The following is an 11,070-nucleotide window of genomic DNA, read 5'->3' as shown; positions in this document are numbered from 1 at the left end:
CACCACCAATGCTAAATGTCTGTCACACAACATGTGTCAGCTCCCCAGGTCCCAGGAGAGTCCTGAGATAAGTTTCATTCTTCCTGCAGCTCCACAGCGGAGGAAACCAAGACAGCAGGGCAGGAGGTGCAGAGCGCCACAGACGTCACAGGACATTGAGCGTTGGGGCTGTGGGCAGTCTGGTGTTTGCTGGGGTTTTGTGACAGGGAAAGAGGAGAAAGGAAGGAAAGAGGGGGTGGGGCGTCACGTAAGAGATCAGTTCCTGGTGCCCCGTTATCGCAAATTCATATCTCTGAGGCAGCCCTACAAACAGGATGTGGTTTTACTTTGAGCAGTTGTTGCCCCAAATTGATAAATGCTATCCCAACACGTGAACATCCTGGGGGGAGAGGCAGTGGGGCTAACTGGTTAGTTTAGCTGTGTGGCCGGAGATGGATGGATCAACCTCTCTGGGCTCTGAATAAAAGTCATTTGGACTGGTGAGAGCGCCCGCTCCTCTGACGGTGACAAGAGCCTTTGCCACACTGGAGAAGCACATAGCTATTCTCTGTGCAGAAGCTCGGCCATCTTTGTCCTGATCATGCAGCATCTAATATCTATCCCGCCCCTCACCCGCAGTGGTCCAAAAAGAGAGAGCGGCTATGTTTCTCATCAGGCCCTCGTATCCCAACATGTCCCTCCATGATGGCGGCCCAACTCTCTACTCAGAAGCACCTTGTGACACAAGTTGGCTGAGTCCCTGCCAGGTGTCAGCCACTTTGCATGCAAGGAGAGGCAAGGGCTCTCTCTGCCCTGCCTCCACCTGACTCACCACCCAGGGATCTTCCTGGCCCTGTGGGTATCAGCCACCTGGATGTGGGAGCCACAGCCCAAGCTTTCAGTGTGACATCCACGGAAGATCCACAGTGGGCAGCATACTGGAGCCCACTGAGTCTTACAGCCAACGGATGGCACATGGATTCTTTCAAGCCAGTCAAAGTAGCAGCCTGCGGCTCAAGAGTCGGGCCACCCCTGGGGTCTGGGTACCGTCTATCACTTGCTGGCTGGGTGAGATTCAGGAAGTTCCTTCACATCTCTGAGCCCATTTCCTCAAAGCAAGAGCTCAACCAATAAGAAGGACAACTTAGAAAAACTAAATGGCACCTTTCATCCCACCACTCAGGAGGCAGAGGCCCAAGAACCTTTGTGAGTTGGAGGCCAGCCTGGTCTACAAAGTGAGTTCCGGGACACCTGGCTGTTGCACAGAGAAACCCTGTCTTAAATTAAAAGAAAAGAAAGCTAATTGTCAACAAAAGAACTGTTTACACTCCGGTGAGTTCTTTTGTTTGTTTGTTTGTTTGTTTGTTTGTTTTTGACACAGGTCTCTTGTAGCCCAGGCTGACCTGGAACTAGGTATATAACAGAGTCTGTCCTTGAGTTTGGGATTACAGATATGGTACCGAGCCTAGCTTCACAGCACCTTTCAAATTTCTATCTTGTCAGAAGAATGCCAATCTTCAGAGAGCCTAAGATGTCACCAACTCTAAGGTGCCCCTTTCTTTATGTACCAACAAGAGAGAGCACTGGCAGCCTGGGGAGGCAGCTCAGTCTGTAAGGTGCCTGTCACACAAGCAAAAACCTGACAAGGCCCTGGGTTCGGTCCCCAGCTCCGAAAAAAAGAACCAAAAAAAAAAAAAAAACCTGAGTTTGATCCCAGAATCCACATAAAAAGCCAGCCATGGTGGGGTTTGTAATCCCAGTGCTGGGGAAGCAGAGAAAAGAGGGATTTTTGAGGTTCTCTGTACCTGTTAATTAGGCCAAAGAACCTAATTAATATGCCAGTCCAGGTCTCAGTGAGAGACCCTGAGGAACTCCACCCAGCATCTCTACACTCACAGGACACACACACACACACACAGACACAGAGAGAGACACACACACACACATACAAACACACACACACAGACACACACAGACACACAAAGACATACACAGAAACACACACACACATACACACACAGAGACACAGAGAGACACACACACACAGAGAGACACACAGAAACACAGAGAAGAGAGACACACACAGACACACACAGAAACACACACACACACAGACATACAGAGAGACACACACACACAGAGAGACACACAGAAACACAGAGAAGACACACACACACACACACACACACACACACACACACACACACACCACAAAGGTAAGCTATCAGATGCATCACCAGCTGCTGGAGGGGACGCCCTGCCATGCTGCCACAGAACATGCTGACGCTGAGGAAGTGAGCCTCTCTGGAATCCATGAGCTGTGGTCCCCACAGGAAGAGAACAACTGACTTGTTACCCATCAGGGAGTTTCCTGCCTACCTGTCAGCCCCTGACCTGCTCCCAACAGCATCCTCTCTCTGCACAGAGCTGACTTTAGTACTTCATATTTCTAAGAAACGAGCCCACACCCCTCTCTTAGGCTACATTTGTCTCTACCACAATCTGCGTCCACCCCACCTCTTTACACACCCTGCTGTCTACTATGTCTGCAACTGTCTAACAAACTAAAGGAGGACTCCATGTTCCCCATTTCCTACCCATCTCCCCCAACCCTCATCCACTGTGGAAATAATGTTGCAACTTGGGGTTACATCGCTGGTTCCTTTTCAGATATGTTTGCTTAAGGTAAGTCTCACATTGGAGCCCTGGCTGGTGGTCCTAGAGCTTGCTCTGTAGGTCAGACTGCCATGTGGGTGCTGGGAATCGAACCTGAGTCCTCTGGAAGAACAACCAGTATTATCCACTGAGGTATCAGTTCTGCAGTCTTCTGGGTTTTTTGTTTGTTTGTTTGTTTTCTTTTTTCTTTTTTTCGGAGCTGGGGACCAAACCCAGGGCTTTGCACTTGCTAGGCAAGCGCTCTCTACCACTGAGCTAAATCCCCAACCCCATTCTGTTTTTTGTTTGTTTGTTTGTTTGTTTGCCCCCCCCCCAGCTGAGAACTGAACCCAGGGCCTTGCGCTTACTAAGCAAGCGCTCTACCACTGAGCTAAATCCCCAACCCCTTTTGTTTTGTTTTTATGGTTTGAATCAGCATCTTACTCAGTAGCCAAACTGGCCTTGAACCTATGACTCTTCTCCTTTTTCCAGTTTCATAAACACTGAAGTTACAGAGATGGGCACCCCCTCCAGTTAGTCTGTTCTTTCTGCTGCTGCATAGTGTTCCGCTAGGACACACATTATCAGCCGGGTAATCCTTACCAAGGATGGGCATCTGTGCTGTGCCTGCTATAAACAACGCTACAGCCAACAGTCCTGAGAAGGCTTTAGCAAACATTTGCTTTCCCTCCTTTTGGGTCAATGCCTAGGCGTGGGTTTTATGGCTGTAGTTAAGTGTAGCTAATTGTCCTGTAAAGTAGTCTGCCCGCTACCCTTCCTATAGCAAGATAGACAGTGTTCCAATCAATACATACGCTTGCTTTATTTTCTGAGACAGGTTATCTCTGTGTAGCCCTGGCTACCTGTTGACCAGTCAAGCCTCAAACTCAGAGATCTGCCTGCCTCTGCCTCCAGGGTTCTGGGACTAAAGTCCCACAGCTGGCCCATGATTCACACCCTTCTCAGTACTTTCAAATTATCAGCTTTCTTTAAGTAGCTTTTTCCAAGATACTTTGTCATAGCAACAGGAAAATAACACAGGAAGGTGATCTTTGTTTATATCTTATGTAAAGAATACATATAGGAATATGTAATATACATACAACACATTATGCATATGTTGTACACATGTATAATATATATATTATATTAATACTACATACCATACACCTGTATATAATATATACATTGATAAATTATTTGTGTATATATTAATATATTAATATTATAATCACACACACACACACACACACACACACACACACACACACACACACATCACTGTGTAGCTCTGGCTGTCCTGGAACTCCCTATGTTGACCAAGCTGGCTTTGAACTCACAGAGATCCACTTGCCTCCATCTTGGTTTTATTTAGTTATTTGTTCAATGGGTTTTGTCTACATGTGTATCTGTTCACCACATGAGTGCCTGGGGCCTACAGATGCTGGAAGAGGGTGTCAGATCCCCTGGAACTGGTTTTATAGACAGTTGCTCAACTGCCATTTAGGTGCTAGGAATATGCGTGTGTTATATAATATACATTAATAATATATAATAATATATATTATTGTCCTAGGGTTTTACTGCTGTGAACAGGCACCATGACCAAGGCAACTCTTATAAGGACAGCATTTAATTGGGGCTGGCTTACAGTTCAGAGGTTCAGTCCATTATCATCAAGGTGGGAGCACGGCAGCACCCAGGCAGGCATGGAACCAAGAATTCTACATCTTGATCAGAAGGCAGCAGAAGGAGACTCTCTTCCATACTGGGTGGAGCTTGAGCCTAGGACAACCCACCTCCACAAGAATGAATTCCTTCAATAAGGCCACACCCCCTAATAGTGCCACTACTGCCACTTGCCATGGGCCAAGCATATTCAAACCACCACAATTATATATATATATATAATTTTTAAAAAAAATTTTTGCAGGCCTTAAACATTCACCAGAGTGCCACAGGAGGAGAGGGATCCAGGGTGAGAGAATTGTTACATTGTTACATGTGTGGAGCTGTGAAGCCCTGAGACACAAAAAGGGAACCTATGTAACAAGGCTGCTGGGGTGCCTCCACCCCTACCACAAAACAAGAGAGTAGAATAGAGACCCTCGGTGAAGGTCTCAGGGCTATGTAGGAGCCAGACCTTCCTTGGAGGTAGATCATCCAGGAGGGACCTGAGGAGCAGCTCCCTCGGTGGCAGGAGCAGACAGCGGCTTCCTCAGTGGTACTGCTGGTAGTTGGGATAACCTGGGGCCAGAGCTCCCTCTTTAGGGGTTAGCTGGCTGGGGTCCTCCAAGAATGGGTGTGCACTGCGGGACTGCTGGGCAGCATAGTGGGTGAGAAGTATGTCAACATCCTCAACGAGGGCCAACAGGATGCTACCCCCCATCATTGCAGAGCCCACCATGCCACTGCGGGCAGCCAGCACGGCTCCAGTCAATGCTCCACTAGCGATGGAATTCCGGGGGTCTTCTTCGCCCCGCAGCTGGACCAGGCTACAGTCGATGGTGGGAAACAGGCCTCCCCATACTGCAAAGCTACCTCCGATCTGGAGTGCTCGGATCCTCACAGCACTGGTACTACCTCTGAACCAGTGTCGAATTCCAACAGGGGCATTGCGGAAGCTCTTGACAGCCTGGAAGACTCCACCACCAAGGACACCCATGGTGAAGGCTCGGCTGCAATCATCCACAATACGCCGTGGGCAAGGTTCGCGAGTGTCCTCCTCCGTGACACCAGCGTCCGGCCTGGAGCAGTCAGTCGCGTGGGTGAACCCTTATATATTTATATTAGATAAGGGTTTGTAGTTCTGGCTGGCTTAGAAGGGCTGTGTAGATCTTAAACTCAAATTGTAATTCTCTTGTCTCCATCTCCTAAGTGCCCTGGCTGATGTTCATACCACAGGGTGTACACTATTCAGTAATAAAGAAGAACAGACTAGCTGGGCAGGGTACCCTGCTCTGTAAGGCATGTATGAGACTAGGAAGGAGGACAGTCATGGGTTCAAGGCCAGCTTGGTTACTGAATGAGATCCTGTTTCAGAGATGACTCAGTGGCTAAAAGCACTGGCTGCTCTTCAGCAGGCAGGAGCCTGACTGGCCCTTGAAGAACAGTTTTTGGCTTCAGATTATTTTATGTGCATGGGTGTTATGCCTGCACAATTCTGTATACCACATGTGTGCCAGATGGCCAAAGAGGTCAAAACGGGTCCTCAGATTCCCTGGAATTGAATCATCTACAGACGCTCGTGAGCTTCCAAGTGGGTGCTGGGAATCAAACCTGGCCCTCTCTGAGAGGAGCAAGAGCTCTTAACTGCTGAGCCCCTCTCAAGACCCATTTTGCAATTTGTAAACTAAGCTGTTCTGCTGAGCCATAGCGATCAGGGCATCTTCAGTCTCTGAAGCTTTTGTCAGAGGTAGATTTAGTATGAGTGCATTTTCCTGCTGGTGTGCGATTATCTACTCTGCTCCTTAACAATGGCTTTTATCCCCCCGCCCAATCTTATTGGTTTGTTTTTCTGTTTCTTCTCTAATAAACCAATGGCTTTAATTTTTTATGCTTATTTATTTATGTGTGTGTGAATGAGTGTGTGTGAGTGTGTGAGTGTGTGAGTGTGTGAGTGTGTGTGAGTGAATGTGTGTGTTTGAGAGAGTGTGTGTGTGAGAATGTGTGTGAGTGTGTGTATGAGAAAGAGAGTGAGTGTGTGTGTGTGTATGTTACTGTGTGTATGTGTGTATGAGTGTGTGTGTGAGAGAGTGAGTGTGTGTATGCATGTGTATATGTGTGTGTGTGTGTGTATGAGAAAGGGAGTGAGTGTGTGTGTGTGTATGTTACTGTGTGTATATGTGTGTGTGTGTGAGTGAATGTGTGTTTGAGAGATTGTGTGTGTGAGAATGTGTGTGAGTGTGTGTATGAGAAAGAGAGTGAGTGTGTGTGTGTATGTTACTGTGTGTATGTGTGTGTATGAGTGTGTGTGTGAGAGAGTGAGTGTGTGTATGCATGTGTATATGTGTGTGTGAGTGTGTGTGAGAGAATGTGTGTGTTTGAGAGAGTGTGTGTGTGAGAATGTGTGTGAGTGTGTGTATGAGAAAGAGAGTGAGTGTGTGTGTGTGTATGTGTGTTCTGCTGCTTCACTTTGGAAGGTCATTTAATCTCTTGGGGCCTCAGTTTCCCCATTGAGGGGATAAGGAGAACATTACCACCCAAAGGGTGACTGGCAAGGTCGGACAGGAACATGGCTGTCGTGGGGCTCTGATCCTTCTTGGGCTGAGCAGGCCTAGGGTCTTTGGAGTTCCCAAGCACTCTGAGCACCACAGGGGAAACTGAGGCCCAGAATCTGGTTCAGAATGGGTGGGAACCCTGACTTCTTTTCCTGAGCTCTCTGCACCTAGGACAGCCCCTGAGCTAGAAGGACTGGTGGAACCAGCAGGTCCTGTCTCTGAGGTAGGCGAAGAGGGCTCCTGGCCAGAGCTGGACACTCTGGACCTCCCTCCACCCCTCTAGAGCGCCCCTTCCTGCTGGAGCTGAGCTGGAGGCTTGGTATTGTTAACTACCGCCACCTACAGGACAGAGAAGTTCACGTCCAGCAGCTTCTGCCAGCTTCTGGCAAATTAATTACAATGCTTCCTGTAGGCCCCAGGCTAGTACCTGTGCTTTATATAGGTCACCTGAAAAAATGCATCATTCATTTCACTGCCTAAAAAAGAGAAATGCTGCCCTTTAAAATGTAACAGCACTGTTGTCAGGCATGGTGGAACACTCCTTTAATCTCAGCACTCAGGAGGTAGAGGCAGTCGGATCTCTGTGAGTTGGAGGCCAGCCTGGTCTACAGAGTGAGTTTCAGGACAGCCAGGCCACAGAAAAACTCTGTCTCTAAAAATCTAAACCAACCAACCACCACCACCACCACCAAATATATACATATACTATGCATATACATATAATATGATACACACACACGTATCTCAGTACCTTTCCTTATTAGTTGGACATTCTATTTTGAGCTAGGCATGGTGGGTACACACCTGTAACCCAGCACTTGAGAGACATAGGCAGAATGATCAGGAGTTCAAGGGCAGGTTCCCATATGTAGCAACTTTGATGCCAGGCTGGGTTACAAGAAACACTGTGTAGTGTGGGGCCTGGGGGATGGCACTTGCTACTCTTGCTGAGGATCTGGGTTCACTTCCCAGACTGCTCAGGGGTGGGGGCACTACCATTCAAACCTGGAAAACTGAATTTGATCCCAGGAAGTTACTGGTACAAGGAGGGTGGTGCACAAAGTTGTCCTGTGACTTCTACACACATGCCGCGTGACACACGTGCAGTGGCACATGCTCTGTGCCATCACGCACACATACACAGTTATAGTACACCTAAAAGACTTTTATGTTTTTTTAAAGATTTTATTTTATGTATGTGAGTACACTGTAGCTGTCTTCAGACACACCAGAAGAGGGCATCAGATCCCATTACAGATGGTTGTGAGCCACCATGTGGTTGCTGGGAATTGAACTCAGGACCTCAGAGCAGTCAGTACTCTTAAACGCTGAGCCATCTCTCCAACCCTTATTATTATTATTTTTTTAATTTCAAAGACTTTTGCTTATTTTTGTTGTTTTTTTTTCTCTTTTTTCTTTTTTTCGGAGCTGGGGACCGAACCCAGGGCCTTGCGCTTGCTAGGCAAGTGCTCTACCACTGAGCTAAATCCCCAACCCCATTTTTGTTGTTTTTTGCTTATGAGGCTGGGTCTTACTATGTAGCCCTAGCTGTCCTGGAACTCACTATGTCGACCAGACTGGGTTCGAACTCACAGAGATCTGAGATCTGCCTGCTTCTACTCCCCAAGAATAAGGATTAAAGGCTTGTGCCACTATTCCCAGCATTGTTTACTTTCATTTTGTGTGTTTTGGTATTTTGTGTGCAAATACCCAAAGTTCATGCAGTACTTAAGAAGGCCAGAAGAGGGCTCCAGATGCTTTTGGAAGCGGAGTCGCCAACAATCTTTAGCTGCCATGTGAGTGCTGGGATCATGATTATGCATACATTAAAACAGAAAATTACGGTAAAAATGACTATGTATTCCTATTAAGTAATCGGTATGTGCAGAGTCGGACTCCCTGAGATGACTTTGGGGAGGAGCATTGGGTCTTCAAGCGTGCTGTTAGTACCACCACTGAGCTGCGCTCCCAGATCCTGACCTCCATGCCAAGCTGAGTGTAGATGGCGCAGCTTTTCTTTGGAGCAGACAGCCCTCACTCAGAGATCGAAGGTTCAAAGCCTACGTGCCCTGAATGGAGCAGCCGACTTTGGCCAGCATCAACTCCCCTCTGGTGGTTTAATGCTGCATTCAGGGTCCCAAGGTTCCAGGAGTTCCCCGTTTCTGTAAGCCTAAGAAAGCCCCCGTGTGGGGTTAGGGATTTAGCTCAGTGGTAGAGCGCTTGCCTAGCAAGCGCAAGGCCCTGGGTTCGGTCCTCAGCTCCAGAAAAAAAAAGCCCCGTGCAACGATGCAAGGCTGCAGTACCAGCGCTTGGGAGGTGGAGGTTGAAAGGTCATAGCGAGCCCATCCTCAGCTACGTAGTGAGCTCAAGGCCAGCCTAGGCTACATAAGGCTGGGATGGTTTTGTTTGTTTGTTTGTCCCCCCCCCCTTTTTTTTTTAAAAAGAGGAACTAAATAAAGACTACCAAGCAGGAGGTCTGTGCCCGGTGGTGTTCTCTGATTCTTTTCTTTCTTTTTTTTTTTTTTTTTTTCCCGGAGCTGGGGACTGAACCCAGGGCCTTGCGCTTCCTAGGCAAGTGCTCTACCACTGAGCTAAATCCCCAACCCCCCTCTGATTCTTTTCTTATCCAGCAGTCTAGAGGTTAATTAGCATGAGAGACACAACCCTGAAAATCTAGAGTTGCTGGGAGCCACCTGGCTCACACACTGGCTTCAGGATGAGAGGAGTGAAGTTAGGGTCTGGGGTCACTGAGGGTCACTCTCTGAAGATGCTTCTATAACTGACTAAAGGTTTATGGGGCTCATGTTTCTGCAGGATAAGAAAGAAGCCCAGAGCGACAGCACATGGGAGGGTCTTCTTGCTGTCTCGTGACATGGTGGAAGATGTTACTCGGGGGCTGGAGAGATGGCTCAGTGGTTAAGAACACTGGCTGCTCTTCCAGAGGTCCTGAGTTCAAATCCCAGCAACCACATGGTGGCTCACAACCATCTGTAACAAGATCTGATGCCCTCTTCTGGTGTGTCTGAAGAGAGTGACGGTGTACTCATCATATATAAAATGAATAAATAAAATCTTTAAAAAAAAAAGAAAGAAAAAGCCGAATGTTACGTTTAAATTGTTTTTTAAAAAAAAAAGATGTTACTCGGGAGGGGGGCAAGCATCACATCTCTCTTTGAATCTGGGGGGATGGGGACAGAGTTTCTCTACATAGTCCTATGTAGACCAGGCTGGTTTTGAACTCAAAGATCCACTTGCTTCTGTCTCCCAAGTGCTGGGATTAAAGGTGTGTGCCACCATGTGCAGCTGATTAATCTTTAACACATTTGAGTGGCTTTGCCTGCTTGTATGTAAGTGCACTGCCTGTGTGCCTGGTGCTAGCAGAAATCAGAAAAGAACAGGTCCCCAACAGTATGGCTGGTTGTAAGCTGTTATGTGGTGCTGGGAACTGACCCAGAGTCCTCTGCAAGAGCAGCCAGTGCTTTTAACCAAGCAATCACTCAGCTTCACGCTAAAAAAAAAAAAAAAAAAAAAAAAAAAAGATGTGTTATGTTTTAGCTTTCTGTGTATGGGTGGTTTTGGCAGCACGTCTGTGCTTCGTCTACATACAGTGCCTTCAGAGGCCAGAAGAGGGCGCAGGAACATCAGGAACTGGAATTACAGGTAGTTGCAAGCCACTGTGTAGGTGCTAGGAAATGAACTCCGGTCCTCTTCGAGAACAGTAAGCGTTCTTAATCACTGAGCCACCTCTCCAGCCTCAATACACAGTCCTCTGTATGGACAGGTGACCCTGTGTATGTGTACATGAACACACATGTGTGTACAGGTGCCTGTGGAGGCTGGAGGTTATCCTCAGGTGTCTTTCTCAATCTCTGCCCCCTTTTTCTTTTTCCTTTTTTTTTTTTTTTTCCTTTTTTTCGGAGCTGGGGACCGAACCCAGGGCCTTGTGTTTGCTAGGCAAGCGCTCTACCACTGAGCTAAATCCCCAACCCTCACCTTTTTCTTTTTGAGAGGGTTTCTTTCTGATCTAGAGCTTGTCAGACCAGCTAGTCTGGCAGGCGCATATGCAGGAATTCTAGGCAGTGATAGGATCACGGACACATGAACCACCCGGCCCAGCTTTTACCTGTGTACTGGGGATAGAACTCAGGTCTTCATGCTTGTACAGTAAACGCTGTGCCAGCTGACTGGCATGCATCTCGAGACCCTCCCACTCTCC

The 11,070-nt window shown here is 47.7% G+C and overlaps 1 protein-coding gene across 1 annotated transcript; it reads right to left on the bottom strand.

Annotated features, from left to right (window-relative positions):
• Positions 1-4,754: 4,754 nt before the first annotated feature.
• Positions 4,755-6,286, bottom strand: LOC120101524 (mitochondrial import inner membrane translocase subunit Tim17-B-like). Its single transcript, XM_063285241.1, has one exon. It carries the CDS (start codon positions 5,297-5,299, stop codon positions 4,853-4,855), a length of 447 nt encoding a protein of 148 aa, XP_063141311.1. The 5' UTR covers positions 5,300-6,286; the 3' UTR covers positions 4,755-4,852.
• Positions 6,287-11,070: the final 4,784 nt, after the last annotated feature.

The sequence above is a fragment of the Rattus norvegicus genome, chromosome 3, assembly GCF_036323735.1.
Source record: "Rattus norvegicus strain BN/NHsdMcwi chromosome 3, GRCr8, whole genome shotgun sequence".
Classification (NCBI taxonomy): domain Eukaryota; kingdom Metazoa; phylum Chordata; class Mammalia; order Rodentia; family Muridae; genus Rattus; species Rattus norvegicus.
This window is presented reverse-complemented; position numbering and strand designations above follow the sequence as displayed.

Bases quoted from the DNA above. Each gene is read 5' to 3' on its own strand.
- LOC120101524 (XM_063285241.1), bottom strand. From the start codon at position 5,299: ATGGGTGTCCTTGGTGGTGGAGTCTTCCAGGCTGTCAAGAGCTTCCGC.